The 17,605-nt window shown below is 50.6% G+C and overlaps 3 protein-coding genes across 6 annotated transcripts in view; 1 reads left to right on the top strand and 2 right to left on the bottom strand.

The window, feature by feature from the left end:
- ZSCAN22 (zinc finger and SCAN domain containing 22) overlaps positions 1-17,605 on the top strand; it is a 202,727-nt gene that overhangs the window by 124,229 nt on the left and 60,893 nt on the right. The window lies entirely within an intron of this gene.
- On the bottom strand, positions 356-17,076 carry LOC126085256 (zinc finger protein 74-like). Of its 4 annotated transcripts, none has more exons than XM_049900460.1 (7): positions 16,318-17,076; positions 11,462-11,661; positions 9,961-10,114; positions 9,124-9,209; positions 7,988-8,117; positions 7,651-7,746; positions 356-1,793 (listed from the first exon to the last, which is right to left on the bottom strand). In XM_049900460.1, the coding sequence occupies exons 4-7, from the start codon at positions 9,205-9,207 to the stop codon at positions 1,633-1,635; spliced, it is 471 nt and encodes a 156-aa protein (XP_049756417.1). In that variant the 5' UTR covers positions 9,208-9,209; positions 9,961-10,114; positions 11,462-11,661; positions 16,318-17,076; the 3' UTR covers positions 356-1,632. The 4 variants fall into 4 exon arrangements, with proteins under 4 accessions (XP_049756417.1, XP_049756414.1, XP_049756416.1 ...); XM_049900457.1 differs by lacking the exon at positions 356-1,793 and adding an exon at positions 3,596-3,846; XM_049900459.1 differs by lacking the exon at positions 356-1,793 and adding an exon at positions 3,596-3,831.
- LOC126085255 (zinc finger protein 135-like) lies at positions 2,711-3,310 on the bottom strand. Its single transcript, XM_049900456.1, has one exon. It carries the CDS (start codon positions 3,308-3,310, stop codon positions 2,711-2,713), a length of 600 nt encoding a protein of 199 aa, XP_049756413.1.

Raw genomic sequence — 17,605 nt, 5'->3', positions numbered from 1 at the left:
TACTGAGTTAGTATTACGGTCTTCTGGAAATGTCGGCCATTTCCCCTTTGTAGTTATGAGTCCTCTTGAAATTAAAATTACAGGCGCCCACATCCTTTCTCATTAAGTCACGAGGTAATGGTTTTGTTATTCGCTAGCCTTTTATATCAGGAAAAGACAAATTCACAACGCTATAGAGCAGCTGGGGGTGGGGTGGAGCCGATTTTGAGGCAGGTTTTTTACAGTTAATTTTTGGTTTCCTGTGTGAGAAAATAACCACTAAAATCGAAGTAAGACGTCTGTTATTTTCTTTTTTTGACAATATCAACATGTCCAGCCCCGCACTCCGTGCAGAGCAACTGACAGGTTCCCACGCTCAGCTCAGCTCCCACGCTCCCCTCCTGGCGTCGCCACACACTGGATTTCATTTCCCCGAAAGCTTTTCACAGGTACCGAGCGCGTAAGGCCTTCTGGGAAACGTAGTCCTGGGCGAACCGCCAACCATAGCGGGGAAATGTGGGCCCGGAAGTGCAGGCACCGGATGTGCGTAGACGCGGCGGGAGCACTCACGGTCGGCTCTAACGGCCAGTTAGAAAAAGGCTGCAGCGACGGCGTTTCGAAGGAGTGGCGGTCGGTGTGTGTGTGCCGAACGGTGGGCATTGTGGGCGGGAAGGTGCGAGGACTCCGAGGGGAGCACAGACCCGAGGACAGTCCAGCCGTCGGGAGGAGGCGGTGCAGGGAGAGGGGACCGAGTGTGCGTGTCGGCGTCCTGTTTGTGCAGGAACGGACATGTTACTGTGAGGGCAAGTGAGACCTCTGGTGTGAGCGTGTAGCCGTGAGGGGGCTGTGTGTGCAGGTGTGATCTCATGTATGTACGTGTGATTTCAAAAGGCCACCCTAAAAAGCGTTTATTGTAGACACTTCTGTGTCAGGTGTAACCTCAGGTGTTTGTGTTACTGGTATGTCACACGCGTCCGTGTGCCAGAGAGAGGGGCGTCCTGTGCATATGAGGCTTCCTGTTTGTGGGACCTCAGGTGTGTGTGTCATCGAGTGTGTTACACTTACATGCTTGTGCCTACTCGGTGGGTTCAAACCACCAACCTTTTGATTAGTGAAGCACCCAACCATTTGCAACACCCAGGGACTCCTGTAACTACAAAGTCCGAAATAAAGTCTTACATTAACGTTGTGGTCTCAGCGGCCTTTAGAGAAGTCCTCACATTGAAGCTAAGGAACATGACAACTTTTTTTTTTTTTTTAAGGAGCTGGACTTTGTGAGATTCATTTCAATATATAAACTTACTGTTTGGGGGAGAGAAAAGAATCAAAACCCAAAACGTATGGCCCAAGTTAATAGGAAGCACAAAGAGCATCATTTAAAAATAGCATATTTTTAAAATTAACTTTTGCCTTAGCAAAAACTTAAATGAGCTGTGTTCCAGGCACTGCTGAGGAAGCCCACTCACACCTGCAGGCCTCCCCTGCCACCTGGTGGACATCGTTGGGACCTGCACTATGGAGAAGAATTAAGGGAAGGGTCTGTTTCCTCTCTGGAAGCTTCTTGTTGTTGGGTGCCCTCTAGCTGGTTCTGACTCATGGAAAGTCTACAGGACAGAGTAGAACTGCCCCATAGGGTTTCCTAGGCTGTAGTCTTTACAGGCATAGATTGGTTGGTCTTTCTCCTGTGGGCCCGCTGGCTGGGTTCAACACACCGATCTTTTGGTTAGCAGCTGGGTACTTAACCATTGTGACACCAGGGGACCTTCTGGAAGGTTTCACAGAACCAACTCGGACATCTTCACGGAAGGTATTTCCTATAAGAGAAAAGCGGATCCAAGGTAAACTCCCTGCTCACCTGACCAGGTAGGTGACCCAGCAGGGACTGCTCTGCACCCAGCCCCTGTTCCCGATACACATGGGGCCTCCCCAGGACAGAAGACAGGACTCTGAGGATAGATGCAAGGCCTCTGCCACAGTTCCACAGAGCCCCACATCACTGACGTACAAGAACCAAACTGTTACTGAGGGTATTCGGGTCTCGCTATATTCACACGATCTCCTCAGGCAGTAAGTTCCCTAATGCTAGGCCAGGAATCTGCTCTGGCTGAAGGCTCTGCTGCACTCATGACAATCAAAAGACTTTCGAATGTGAACCCTCTGATGGAGAATGAGGGCTGCAGCCTCAGGAAAGGTTTTCTGACACGTGATGCAGACCAAAGGCCTGGCACTCACCTGGACCCACTGGTGCTGCGTCAGGTGCGTGCCATGGCTAAAGGCCTTGTTGCACGTTACAGGTGTAGGGCCGCTCACCAGTGTGCGCCTGGTAGTGCTCAATCAGGTGCAACAGCTGGATGTAGGCCTTCCCGCACTCATTGCACTTGTACGGCTTCTCCCGAGCGCATCCTCTGATGGAGGGCAAGGGACGAACTCTGCATGAAGACCTTCCCGCAGTCACAGCAGATGTGGGGCTTCTCCCCGGTGTGGATGCGCTGGTGTTGCGTGAGGAACTTGCTCTGGCTGAAGGCCTTACCGCATTCTCCGCAGGTGTAGGGCTGCTTACCCATGTGGCTCCGCTGGTGTAGGACAAGTGCAGAGAAGTTGCTGAATGGCTTCCTGCACTCAGCGCCCACTGTGGAACTTCATGTGCTGGGTCAAATAGGACCTCTGGCTGAAGGCACGCCCACACTCAGTGCAGACGTAGGGCTTCTCACCTGTGTGCACCTGCTGGTGTTTAACCAGGGACAAACTGGCTAAAGGAGTGCCCGCACTCAACACACACGTAGGGCTTCTCACCCGTGTGCACCCGCTGGTGCTTGCTGAGGGACGTACTCTGGCTGAAGGCCTTGCCACACTCCTGCCACGCGTATGGCTTCTCCCTGGTGTGGCAACACTGGTGCTCAGCCAGGGATGAACTGATAATGAACACCTTGTAGCACACACGGCACTCGTAGGGCCTCTCCCTGGTGTGGGTCCTGTGATGGACGAGGAGAGCTGAGGAGTCTACAAAGGCTTTGCTACACTCGCTGCAGGTGAACGGCTTCTCCCCAGTGTGGACTCGCAGGTGCTGCACCAAGTGGGTGCTCTGGCTGAAGGCGCGGCCACACTCGCTGCACCCGTATGGCTTCTCACCCGTGTGCACCCGCTGGTGCCTGGCGAGGGCTGAGCTCTCGCGGAAGCACTTGTTGCAGATGCTGCAGGCGTAGGGCTTCTCACCCGTGTGGATCCGCTGGTGTTTGACGAGGGACGAGTTCTTGCTGAAGGCGCGTCTGCACTCCCGGCACACGTAAGGCTTCTCGCCGGTGTGGATCCGCTGGTGTTGAATGAGGTGCATGCTCTGGCTAAAAGCTTTCCCACACTCCTCACATGTGTAGGACTTCCTCCCCTCAGGAATCCTCAGTCGGCATGTGTTCTTGCTGAAGGCATCGTCCCATCCCCGGCGCGCTGCTGTGCCCTCCCCAGTGTGGACTCCTTGTGGCTGACTAAGCTCTGGGAAACAGGTACAGGCTTCCCCACAAGCGCCCTCTCTTCCGCAGGGGCAACCCTGGTCTAGGACTGACCTACACACGAAGCCCTTTTTGTGGCCATGGTTCGCAAGAGCCTGTGCCAACGGAGTGGCCTAAAGCTCCATGAGGAACAGGGTCTGGGGGAGACTTCCTGTGATGCTCCGCTGGGGGCTCTTCTTGAGTTGGCTGCAGTGCCGCCGTCTCTCCACTGCCCAGCTGTTCAGCTCTGGGATGTCTCTTATCATGGTGTTCCAGAAATCCTGCCCCCGGAGCCCCGCTGTCATCCACCTACGAGGTGACACGTCTTCACCTAGAGGAGGTTGTGCAGCCTGGATCTCCGGCTCTGAGTCTGAAAAACAAGCACCTGAGCTCAGGTCCCAACCTGAATGTGCACTGCCCTCTGTGAAGGGTCAGACAGAACTTACTAAGTCATCAGAGCAGGGCAGCCAAACAAAATGCTGGCCAGGATCCTGTGGATCTGAGGCTTCCAGAAAGGGCTCTTGCAGTTGAGGAAGGAGACTGGGGTCTGAGGACAGAACAGTGGGTGTGTCTAGTCCCCAAGACCACCTCCAGGTTCTAGGACTCATGGGACTCACCGCTATGGTTTATCACAGCAAAATGATAGAAAGCCAGAGCAGCACAGGGAAAAGGAGCATGGAGTGAAGTCCAGAGGAAACCAGGTGCAAGTTTCCAACAGTTCTCCTTCAGTGGAGTTGCACCGGATGTGCTTAATTCCCCCAGCAATGCGTTGTGACAGATGTGTGAAAGGCTGCCCACCAGGAACATTCACCAGAGACTTAGTGCCTGAGGATTTTATTGGAGGCTGGTCAAGTAGGCATCCTCTGCCTGGCACGTAACAAAATTCCAGACTTCCAGAAGGAAAGCAGGTGTTCAGCATAAACCACACAGTTTCCACAGTTTAGACACAGGGAGCCACTGTTGGTATTTGTTGTTGTTGTTGTGTGCTGTCAAATAGATTCTGACTCATAGTGACCTTACAAGAACAGAGTAGAACTGTTCCATAGGGTTTCCTAGGCTGTATTCCTTACAGGAGCAGATTTCCGGATCTTTACTCCCGTGGAGCTGCTGAGTGGGTTCAAACTGCCAACCTTTCGGTTACCAGCCAAGTGTTCAACAGTTACGCTACCAGGGCTGCTTACATAGGCGTTTAAAGTTGTAACTTTCCCTCTTAAGCACTGCTTTAGCTGCATCGCGTTAGTTTTAGTACATCACGTTTTTGTTTCACATGTAAACATTTTATATTTTCCCTTGTGATTACATTTTTGACCCATCAGGGGCTTAAGAGTGTGTTGTTTAATTTCCACAGATTTATACGTTTTCCAGTTTTCCTTCTGTTACTGATTTCTAGCTTCATTCCACTGTGGCTGAGGAAGGTACTTTGTATCATTTCATTGTTTCAGAGTTTACTGAGACTTGTTTTGTGGCCTAACTCTCCTGCAGAATGTTCCACATGCACTTGAGAAGATTATGAATTCTGGTGTTGGATGGAGTGCAGTGAGCCAATTGTATCAGTTAGGGTGGTGGGAGATCTTCAGAAATCAAAGTTCTCAGATGCCAGCCAAGGCTTTTCCACAGATGGCAGTCTAGCCTGCTTTGGTAACTTTTCTGCACAGTGGGAAATGGAAGTGGTGTAAGGGAGCATGCAAAGAGATGGGCCAAGGCCACTGGGAGCCACTCATGACTCTGCCACCATTTTGTCCATTTCACAGTCCTCTTTAGAACAGGGTCTGGTCCCTGCAGATGCATATAAATTATCTGCAGGACAGATATGCTGAGACCCACACCACAACCTCAAAAGCCATGTGATATGTTAGAGGTCCTGGGCTTCAGAAATGGTAAGCAATGAGCCCATGGTCAGCCAGCTAATAAATGATGAAGCTGTGTGTCTGAGGTGTGAGACCCTGTGTGGTAGGCTGAAAATGGTCCCCCTAGGGTATATACAAAGAACCCCGGTAGTGCAGTGGTTAAGTGCTCAGCTGTAAACTGGAACATTGGCAGTTTGAATCTACCCAGCCGCTCATCAGGAGAAAAGACTTCGTGTTCTGCTCCTGTAAATATTACAGAATGGGAAACCTTATGTGACAATTCCACTCTGTTCTGTAGCGTCACTATCAGTCAGAACTGAGGCAAAGGAACACAGGAACAACAACAAGGTACATTAAAGTCCTAGGGCAAGAAACCTGTGAATGTTATCTTATGTGGCAAAAGATAAGATTAAGCAAAGGAATTTGAAATGGAGAAATTACCCTAAATTATGCTGGTGGACCTAAATGCAATCCTGTGCATCCTTATAAGACAGAAGCAGAGGAGGTTTGACAGAGAGGATTAGGCGATGTGACCATGGAGGCAGAGATTAGAGTGAAACAGCCACAAGGAATGCCCAGCAGCCACCAGAAACTGGAAGAGACAAGGAAGGGTTCTCCCCAGGAGCCTCCAGAGGGAGGGAGCAAAGCCCTGCCAACAGCCTGATTTCAGCCTACTGATGCAGATTTCGGACTTCAGGACTCCAGAATTGTGAGAGAAAAAACGTGTGTTGTTTTAAGCCACCAAGTTTGTAGGGATTTATTACAGCAGACACAGGGAATAAAACCCGTTGCCGCTGAGTCGATTCTGGCTCATAGCTACCCACAACCCGCAATAACAAGAGGTAAAAAAGACTCCCAGTGACGAGGCCTGAACCCAGGGAAGAGGGTGGGTCCACGTTTGGAGTGAGCATGTATCATGTATGACAGACCTGCTCAGTTGAACAGTATCATCTACCAGGATCTGGATGCCTGAGGAAAGTTCTCAAGGGAGGAAACCTGTCTCCAGCCCCCACCCCCGATGCCAGTGAACAGCCCATCCTTGCGCTGAAAACAGCTTCCAGGCACCGACCAATCCACCGATTTCACCACACAGCCAGATGCTGCACCATGAGCCACAGGTGAGGCCTGAGAACAGAGCCAGAAATGTGGCTTTCACTGTCCCTAAAGCCTGGAGCTCCTTCCCGGACCACTAGAGGGTGAGGAGTAGGGTCCACGGGAGGCAGTGTGCCAGGGAGGAGAGAAGACGTATACAGTCCAGCTCTGTCGCCAGGACCTCACGGCGTGTGCTTCATTGTGCTGCAGTGAGAACACAGTGACATGATGCCTGTCTACACCCTGTAGGTGTCTTACACACAGGTGTTCATTATCTGGGGTTGTGATTCAGGTCTGAAAATTGATCTGCCATTCTTAATCATGAAGATAATTTATGTACACCCACTAGGATGACTACAGTCAAAAAGACAAAAAAATCACAAGTGTTGTTGACAACCTGGAGAAATAGGAACCTTTGTACATTCTAGGAATGTAAAATGGTGAGCTGCTGTGGAGAACAGTCAGGCAGTTACTCAAAAAACAAGGAGTAACCATATGACACAGCAATTCTTCACCTAGGTATACACCCAAGAGAAATGAAAACACATACCCACACAAAAACTTGTGCATGAATGTTCATAAGAGCCAAAAAGTGAAAACAACCCAAATGTCTGTCAACAAATGAATGGATAAACAAAATGTGGGCCAATGTGGGTCATCCGTACAATGGTATATTATTCGTCCATAAAAAGGAATGAAGTATCGATACATGCCACAATGTGGGTGAATCTTGAAAACCTTATGCTAAATGAAGACACCATACACAAAAGGTCACATAATATATGATTCCATTGATATGAAATGTTCTGAATAGGCAAATATATGGATACAGGAAGTAGGTTAGTGGTTGCCAGAGGCTGGAGAAGAGGGAATGGGGAATGACGTATAACAGGTACAGGTTTTTATGGGGGCTTCCCTACCTATACTAGCTGTTGTATCTGGATGATATATTGCACCACTCTGACCCCATCTGTGAAAAAAAGAACAAAAACCCTGTTGCTGTCGAGTTAATTCTGACTCATGGCAACCCCAAGTGTTAGAGCTGAGCTCTGAAGGGTTTTCTTGGCTGTAATCTTTACAGAAGCAGATTGCCAGGCCTTTCTTTCACAGTGTCTCTGGGTAGATTCGAACCACCAAGCTTTAAATTAATAGTCAAGCACAAACTGTTACCACTACCTAGGAACTTTTGACCCCATCGATAAAGAGAAAGAAATAAATGATCTAACAGACACACTCTCACTCTCACTCACCTGGACAGGGGCCTCTTGGGACGTCTCTCTCTACAATCCAGGGGTCTTCCCACTGCTGCAACTTAGAGATCACCTCTGGTTTGGAATCTGGAAGTCCTGCCAGAGGTAAGGAGAAAAGGGAAAGTGTCGATGCAGCCAGGGGACTGCAGGTGAGGTGCCCAGCAGAGAGCAAAGGCCTCACCCTGGCGACCAGGGCTGTGTACCTGGTTTCTGTGCACAGAGGGTGCACGACTGGGGCACAGGGTCACAGCAGAGACACACCTGGTATGGGTGACTGAGGAGGCGGCACACACGCACACACATGATGATACAGGTGAAGGTGGGGACGGGGGCTTACCCAGGGACACCAGGTTGCTGTAGTTCCTCAGCATTACATCGCGGTACAGGATCCTCTGGGTCGGGCCCAGCAGCCCCCATTCCTCCTGGGTGAAGTCCACAGCCACGTCCTTGAAGGCCACCACCAGCTTCTGAAACATCACAGGCATCTACTCACCCGTGGGCCATGTTCAGCCAGGGTGGGCCTCATGGGGTCAGGAGATGTGAACATTCTCCAAAACATCCTGTTATCATGGTGGGAGATCCCTGGTGGCACAAACTGCTCAGCTTCTAATATAACAGTTGATGGTTTGAACCCACCTAGCAGCAATGTAGAAGAAACGACCTGGTGATCTGCTTAAGACTGCACACAAGAAAACGCTACGGAGCAGTTCTACTCTGTATGTGCGGTCGCCATGAGTCAGAATTGACATGATGACAACCAACAACAATGTCATGGGGGGACACATGCTATGAGTCGCCCAAGCCAAGAGCTGGTGCTGTTCTCACAATGATAACGTACTGGGCACCACAGTCACCACTTCAAGGCAATTCCTTATGACCTCCCCTGGCGCTTGGCTCTGTGGCCCCCAAAGGGACAGCTGGACAGTGTCTGCACCAGCCCCAACCTGAGTGCCCCACCCAGCCTTCCTCCCCCCATAGCAGTGTCCCCTAGGCCCTGGAGAAGGATTGATTTCACAATTCCATCTTTCCGTACTTAATGTCTAAAACCCCCATCCCACCTGAATGAACACAAGGTACGTGGAAGCTGGTGTCACCATTCACTCACTCATCTGCTAACACCTGCCTGTGCAGCAGGCCCAGCTCTGTGCCTTTCCTGGACATCAGCCGGTAAACAGTGTTGCCACAAAGAATGCCTGCAGCCCAGATTGGCCACAGGGAGCCCTGCTCGGATGTGGGGCTGCCTCAGAGGTGCCCTGGGTCAGTGATGGGGCTCCAGTGCCTGTTTCCTCACCTCTAAGCCCCAGCAAGGCTGAGGAGATAGAGAGGGCCGGCTCTAGAGGAACCAGCCCTGGATGTGCAAGCCCAGGGAGCATGCCCTGTGTACAACCCTGGGTCTGGAGAGGCAGAAATGCCACAGAACCCGGAATGGGAGTGAGTGGCCAGCTAAGCCTGCTGGTATTTTGGGAAACTCACATGGAAAGCACCTGCCGGGAACACAGTGTCCTGGGCCTCTGGCTCGTCCTCCTCTGGGCAACAGGCAGGGGGCTGAGATGGCATAGCTGGAGGAGGAGAGGGATGGGAGGGAGGCCTGTAATACTCTCAGGCCCCAGAAACCCCACCCTGAAAAATCCTGTGGCTCCCAGATCCTGCCAACATCAGGGCTTCACCACATACCCACTCCCCTCACCAGCTAGGGACCTTCTTTCCTAGGGGCCAGGCCCTCCAATGGCGGTTCCTCCTACCTGGGATGGTCCCTGCACCAACTGACCTGGGCCTGCTCCCTACTGCTGATCCCTCAGGGCTCATCCAAACCAAACTGACTGGTGGTCACTTATGTGCCAGGTGCATTGAGAAAGCACCCTACCGCTGTCAGCCCACTTGGAGCTATGAGTGAAGTAACACTAAAAAAAATAAAACCCAATTTTCATCAAGTTGATTCTGACTCATAGCGACCTCACGTGTGCAGAGTAGAATCACTCCATAGGGTTCTCAAGGCTGTGACCCTTCAGAAGCAGATAGCCAGGCCTGTTTTCTGAGGCACGCATGGATGGGTTGAAGCTACCATCTTTTCGGGTAGTATTCGAGCAAACTGCACCACCCAGGGACTCCACCCAAGGCAATGCTACCAGCCCCATTTTACAGGTCAGAAACCGAGGCACCGAAAGGGCAAGACGCATGCCTGCCTTGAGCTTCCTCAGGAAAGGTTCTCCCCACAGGGGCAACGATGGTTAATAGGCCCCTGGAATCCTGATAACACTGGGTGCCCCCACCTTCCTCCCCACTGGTGAACATGGGATCAGATCCACATACCATATACTGGGTGACTTGGGCTGTTTGCTTCCTCTGGAGCCTCTGTCTCCTTTCAGTAAAAAAGGATAATAGTGCCTCCCTTGGAAGGCTGCTTGCTCATTCATTAGTTTGACAGGTATTCCATGGGCCAGACAGCGCATCATGAAACTCAAGTCTATTATGAACAGAAATAAGCATAAAATCTTTAAATGTGGTAAGTGCCAGAAAAGATGGTGTGTCTGTGGAGGGGGGGTGGGGCACCTACTTTCAATGAGGTGGCTTGGGAGAGGCTCGGAGGAGGTGACAACTGAGCTGAGACTCCAGCTAGTAGGCTGCAGGGGAGGAGTGTGAGGAGCAGAGAGAAAGCTTTGGGTTGTCCTTAGGTGCTGGTGAGGGCATTTTGACTCACAGCAACCCCATGCGACAGAGTAGAACTGCCCCATAAGGTGTCACTGGCTGTAATCTTTATGGAAGCAGATCATCAGGTCTTTCTCCCAAGGACCAGTTGGGTGGGTTTGAACTGGCAAGCTTTCAGTTCGCAGCTCAGTGCTTAACTGTTGCGCCACCAAGGCTCCAAGTTTTATGTAAGGCTCTGACTGAAAAAGGGCCTGGAAGGTTTGGGAAGGGGTCTGGATTTGTTCCGTATCTGTGGTCGGTAAACTTCATCCTGTCTACTGACCGTGTCTGGCCTGACACCTGTTTTGTACAGCCTATATCTCAGAATGGTTTCTGAATTTTAAAATAGTGAGAGAGAAAAAAAAAAAAAATGTTACATTAAAATTCAAATTTTAGTGCCCACTGATAAAGTTTTTAATTTTGCCAATAAAAAACGTGCGGGCTGGTGAAAAGGACACCAAAAGAGTAGAGGGAGAGAGCAGGTTGTCTCATTAGGGGGAGAGTAATTGGGAGCGTGTAGCAAGGTGTATATGGGTTGTTGTGTGAGAGACTGACTTGATTTGTAAACTTTCACTTAAAGCGTGATAAAAATTATTTTAAAAAAATGCAGAAATGTGTTTTTTCTCTTGTTAGACAAATTATTGTTGCTACTGGGTGTTGTTGAGTTGTTCTGACTCATGGCATGTGACAGAGTAGAACTGCTCCATAGGGTTTTCTAGGCTCAAATCTTTATGGGAGGAGACCACCAGGTCTTTCTCCTACAGAGACCCTCGTGTGTTCAAACTGTGTTAGACAGGTACCTACCTACCATGCTGAGAACATTTATTATCTGGTTCTTTAAAGACAGAATTTGCTGACCCAGCTCTGACAGCAGCGATGAAGGTTCAAGGAGAGGCTGGCATCACTATTCAGGGTTTCAACACCCCTGGTGCCATGTTGAGGGGGGAGTGGTGACAGGAGGCAGGAAGCCAGTGAAAAGGTGGTGACCTGGACCGGGCTGAGGGTAGGGCAGTGGAGTGAAGGCAGTGGGAATAAGATCTTAGTAGAGGAAGATCCAGTTTCTGAAAACACCCAGCCCCACACCTGCCACATGTCCCACCATGGTGGCCACCCCACCCACACCCACCTTGTGCCTGTGGCTGCATCGCCTGCTCCTTTGCTCCGACTCCACACTGCTTGGCCTCAGCACCTGCAGGGTGGGGACTTGTAGGTCTCAGTCCTGGGGTCATCAGTGACTCCTGCTCCTAGATCTGCTTCTTCCTCCTTTCTGTTCCCACACAGCAATGGTACTCCTGGCTTTGACGTTTGGGGGCCTGGGCTGGGATTCTGGAAAAAGTACAGCAGGTGAGCTCAGATAACAGCGAGTGGTCATGGCCATGTACATGAGTCCCTCTGTGACAGACACACCCAGGTGGCCCCTCAAACCCTCACCCCCATGAACTGAAAACATACATCCACACAAAAATCTGTTCACAGCAGTGCTAGTCATAGTAGCCTGAAAGTGGAACTGTCTATCAGCTGATGAACGAATAAACAAAGTGTGGTCTGTCCATACAGTGGAGTATTATTCAGCCATAAAAAGGAATGGAGTTCTGATACATGCAACAGCATGGATGCTCAGTGAAAGAAGCCAGACACAAAGGGCCACATGGTGTATGACTCCATTTACATGAGATGTCCAGAATGGGTAAATCCATACAGATAGAAGGGTGATCAGCGGTTGCCAGGGGCCGGGAGAGAGAGGAAATGGGGAGTGACTGCTAATGCTACAGGGTTCTTTTTGTGATGATTAAAATGTTCTGGAATTAGTGATGAGGTAGCACATCTCTGAATATACTGAAAACCACTGAATTGTATACTTTGAACAGGTGAACTTTATGCTATGTGAGTTCTATCTCCATAGAGCTGTTAAAAACGGTTAAGCGCTCAACTACTAGCCAAAAGATTGGTAGTTCAAACCCATCCAGAGGCACCTCAGAAGACAGGCCTAGTGATCTGCTTCTGAAACGTCACAACCTGGAAAACCCTATAGAGCAGTTTTACTCTGCACACGTGGGGCTGCCATGAGTTGAAACTGACTCAATGGCAACTAACAACAACAAAGCTGTTCCAGTGCTGTGGTTTCTGCCTCCTGACTGATATAGAGGAGAGGCACACAGAAGGACTGCATGGACGTGCATGAGGGAACAAGTGCATGGATCAGGGGCAAACACAGGGATGAGTGATGCTCCCTCTCCAACAGGTGCTAACAGGATGTGGTGAAATGAGTGCCTTTATGTGGTCCTTTGCCCTGGTTCTTGGGAAAAATAGCTTGAGAGGTATTTCTCCTAAACCCTGAGAAGTTACCCTGGAGTTCCCCTCCAGAGGGTTTGTTACTTTTGTACAGATTGACTGACATTTCCTGGGTAGGCTGTAAACAACTTGGTTTTGATACTTTTTCTCTGGTCCTGGGATGCAGTCTGCTCTACATTGGTAAGTACCTTGCAGGGACTGGTCAATTAACTATGCAAATGAGGTTAGTTGTAGTCTGCTATGTAAATGAAGTGGCCCTGGCCTTCAGAGAGGGGACTGGTCAGTCAGTTCATGGCTCTGGTGGAAGGGCCATGCCTTGAAATTGACAAGTTTATATATTTAAGCAGCCAGCTCCACACAAGGTTTTGAAACAAAAACAAGGAAGAAGTAAAGCAGGAGAAAGAAAGAAGAGAGAAGTGGAGAGGAGGCAAGGAACTTCCGAAAAGAGCAGTAACACTGGTTAAGGGCTGTAACACTGAAAACCACCATAGGCCCAGTAGCACAGCCAGAGGCAACAGACAGCAGGGCCATTTGGAGCCTGTCCTCATGGGGCTGAGAGGAGCCTGTTCTCAGGCGGTCAGAAGGAGCTGAGAGAGCTCTCCTGCACTGAAGGGAGACTGCCTGCCATGCTTCCTGATCCTGATCCTGAGTTGTACCCAGTTGTTGTGCGCTGTCAAATTGATTCCGACTCATAGTAACCCTATAGGACACAGGAGAACTGCCTCATAGGGTTTTCTAGGCTATAATCCTTGCAGGAGCAGATAGCCAGGTCTTTTCTTTTGCAGAGCTGCTGGTAGGTTTGAACCACCAGCCTTTCAGGTTAGCTGCCAAGGCTAATCTGCACTACCACCAGGGCTCCTTTGTACCATTACTTCCTTAATAAACCACTTAATTTGTAAGTACGGTCTGTGAGTTCTGTGCGGCCATTGCAATAGATTATCAAATCCAGCAGAAAAGTAGTGCCATGGGGAGGACAGTTGGTGTCAGAATTGGTAAAAACGCTGGAGAGCAGAGATATGTCTCACCTCTACCTCATAGGAATCAACTTTGTGCTGATGGTGATTCACATTGTCCCCCATGAAGTTAGGTTCTGACACTACTACTACTGTTGTTAGGTGCCACTTAATTGGTTTCAACTCACAGCAACCACACGCACAACAGAACGGAACACTGCCTGGTTCTGCACCATCCTCACAATCATTGCTATGCCTGAGCCCATTGTTGCACCCACTGTATCAATCCATCTCATTGAGGGTTTTCCTCTCTTGCTGACCCCTCTACCAAGCATGATGTCCTTCTCCAGGGACTGATCCCTCCTGATAATTACTACCTCCACCATTTTAGACACAGCGACACTCAACCACACACATACACCTGAGGTCTCCCCTGTGCCTAGTTGGTGTCACACACACTTGCATAGTGACAGTCACACACATACTCTGGAATAGTGCCTCAATGATGCTCTTATAATAACAGTAACAGTTATTTCGGGCTTAAAAAAAATTGAAGCAGGAGCAGCTGAAATCCTCACACACTCCTATAAATGGGCTTAACCTCTTTGGAAAATATTTGGTACTATCTCCTAAAGCTGATGGAGCACTGGTGGCACCATGGTTAAGCACTCGGCTGCTAACCAAAAGGTTGGCGTTGCAGTCCCACCCAGCAGCTCCATAGGATGAAGAGTTAGCGATCTGCTCCCATAAAGATTACAGCCTAGAAAATCCTATGGGTCAGTTCTACTCTAACATGGGGTTGCTGAGACAGAATCAACTCAGCGGCACCAAACAACATCTCCTAAAGCTGAACTTACTGTACCCCGTAGGCCAGCAGTGGCATCCCTACATATGTCCCCATCAGAAGTACGTACATACATGCACCTAAAGATGTAGAAACACACTGTGGTATGTTTCCACAATGGGATGCTACTCAGCAATGAGAAGGAATGGACCATAGCTATACACAACCACATGGTTGGATTGCTCAGAAAATGTAGAACAGGAGGAGCCAGAAGGCTGAATGTGGGATTCCATTTGCGTCTAGAATCCACAGTAACAATTTCAAGAGTGGTGACCCTGAGGGGGTTGTGACCATGAGGGGAATAGGGGCTTCTGTTTCTCTGAGTGCCAGTTACATCAGGCTTTACATGTATGATTTGGGCCTTTTTCGGTTTCTCTGTATGTCGTACTTCAGTAAACCTGTTGGCATCAAGTCGATACTGACTCATGGCAACCTCACGTGTTACAGAGTAAAACTGAGCTCCACAGGATGTTCTTGACTATAATCTTTACAGAAGCAAATAACCAGGCCTTTCTTCCACCATGCTTCTGGGTGGGTTTGACTCACCAACCTTTCAACTGGTAGTTGAGTGCAAACTGTTTGCACCACCCAGGGACCCCCACTTCAGTACAGAGTTTATTAAAAAATAAATAAAACACAAGCAGAACAGAAGTGGAGAGAAAGCCTGGTCCTCCAGCCCACTCTAGCCCATTTCTCCCTCCACAGAGATACCACAGTGAATGATGTCTAGGGTGGCCTTCAGAAACCTTCTAGGCACACACATGGATGTTTATCTGTTTCTCTACATGCCATTAAAACAAGGCAGCCAGCACACATCAGTAAGACCAATGCCCCCCATCCTGCAGTTTTCTTTCCCTTTAATGAGCCCTGGAGAGCATCTTCAGTGTGTGCACAAGAAGCTAAATGGGTGCTTCACTTGTGAGCCTCGTACTTTACATAATCCATGGCTCATAACTGAATGTGGTGCAAGTGATTTCCACTCTACTACTCATCTAAAGGTTGGCATTTTGAAATCACTCACTGGCTCTGTGGAAGAAAAGCCTGGCAATCTGCTTCCAGTAAGATTATTGCCAAGAAAGCCCTACAAGGCAGTTCTACTATGTCACATGGAGTCACCAAGAGTCAGAATTGACTTGATGGCAACAGGTTTTCACTGCTGAATCTTGCCTTGTACCCCTTAATTTTGAATTCTTTGCTTGTACAAAGGATCTCATACTCGTGGTTTCCTCAGTGGTGACCCACTAGGTCAATGACAACAATTGCACAGTCTCAAAGTAAAACAAATGGCACCCTCTCCAAAGTGACATCATAAAGGTGGTTCTCACTGTCCCCTGGATGGGCACATGAATGCACTCGCGCACACATACACTCACGGAAGCCTCATTTACAAGAGCACCTTTCTCTCAGTCACATGGGCCTGCGGTCCCCTGTCTAGGACAGAGCGCCCCCTCTGATTCAGGCCCCTACAGGAATGCTTCTGGGTGTCAGACACCCACTTGCTTCTCTGTGGATGCATGCGGACCTCACAGGGCACATCACACCTACCCACATACTGAGGGAAGTGTCTCACATGCACACACAGTGACACCCACTTCCCACAACTGTCTCAAGCTTGGTCCCTCATCCACCTTCAGCCAGGCTGATGGCCACAAGCACAAGATGCCCCGTTCTCTCTGGCACATGCACATACATGTGACACACTCGCGCGCGCGCACACACACACCTGAGGTCTCATTTTAGACAAGCTGCTTCACATGCACAGGTCGCTCTCTCCCTCTGGCACACGAATGCGTGTGACATAGTAACACACGAACACCAGAGGTCACCCTTATACACGAAGTGTCCACAGCGAATGGTTTTTAGGGTGGCCTTCAGAAATCAACGCACACATACCTGAAGTAACTGCACGTTCCCTCTCCCTGCGGCGCCCGCAGCCCCGCCCCCGACGGCTCGACTGTCCCCGGGGTTTGGGCGCCCCTCGGATTTCCTTCCTTACGCTCAGGCCACAGCGCCCGCCACCCCCGCGGGACTTGCTACAGCAGCCACCGTCTCCGCCTTTAACGGGCCATCCGAACCAGCTACTAGTGCTCCCGCCACGCCTGCGCATAGCCGCTGTCGGCATTACCGGGCCCACACATCCGCGGGTGGGCCGCCGTGCGCCCAGGACTACGACTCCCAGAGGGTCCTACGCGTCTCCGTGCCTGGCGCCTGCCGGTATATCCGTAAAACGGTTTCTGGGAAATGAAGTCCGCACTGCGGCGACACCAGGACGGGAGTATTGGAGCTGAGCTGAACGTGGGAAACAGTTGCTCTGCGAGGAGACCGGGGCTGGCAAGTTGATAATGTCAAAGAAAAAAATGACAGACATCTTACTTTGATTTTAATGATTATTTTCTCACAGAGGAAACCAAAAGTTAAAAAACCCTGACCCAAACTGCAAAAGCATCGGCTCACTCACTCGGCGGTCTTTCACACATATACATCCCGTTCGTCCCCGCTGCGGGCTTTCGTGGTATAGGGGCCCGCGGTGGTCTTCTCATTCGTTTGACCCCATGCCCATCTTGCCCTGCCAGCGGGGTGCCTGCAACCGGTCGGACCCCGACCCCCACCCACTTGGTGGGAGCGGGAAGAGGTTACTTCAACCGGCGGATGCTGAAGGGCCCTGAATGAAGAGACCGCCTCCGTGCCCGCCCACCTGGACGACAACTTCCGGCATGTTCGGCGCCGTCAGCCCCGAGCCTCCCGAGGCACGTCGGGAGTTGTAGTTCCGGGGGACGCGCGCGACGTAGTGGCAGCGGCCGGGCCTTTTTGGGGTGGTGCTGGCGGTGAGCTAAGTGTCCCGCGGGGCGGGCTGCAGGAGGCGGGGCGGTGCGTGGTGTGAGAGGTGTGTGAGGGAGTGAGAGAGTGAGAGTGCCGTTCTGAGAGGGTGAGGATGTGTGAGGGGTGGGGTTGCCGGTCGTGAGGGTGCCTGTGTGAGGAATTTAGGGTGCCTGTGCGAGGTATGGGGGTGCGAGGTATGGGGGTGCTGGTGTGAGAGGTAGGAGTGTCGGAGTGAGAGGTGAGGAGTCTGGGGTGAGGAGTTTGAGTGTCGGGGTGAGGGCTTTGGGATGAGGGGTTTGAGTGCCGAGGTGAGGGTTGAGGGTATCGGTGTAAGGGAGTATGGGTACCAGTGTGAGGTGTG

Source organism: Elephas maximus, chromosome 11 (genome assembly GCF_024166365.1).
Source record: "Elephas maximus indicus isolate mEleMax1 chromosome 11, mEleMax1 primary haplotype, whole genome shotgun sequence".
NCBI classification, from domain to species: Eukaryota; Metazoa; Chordata; class Mammalia; order Proboscidea; family Elephantidae; genus Elephas; species Elephas maximus.
The sequence above is the reverse complement of the archived record's forward strand: the minus strand, read 5'-3'. Positions and strand labels throughout refer to the sequence as shown.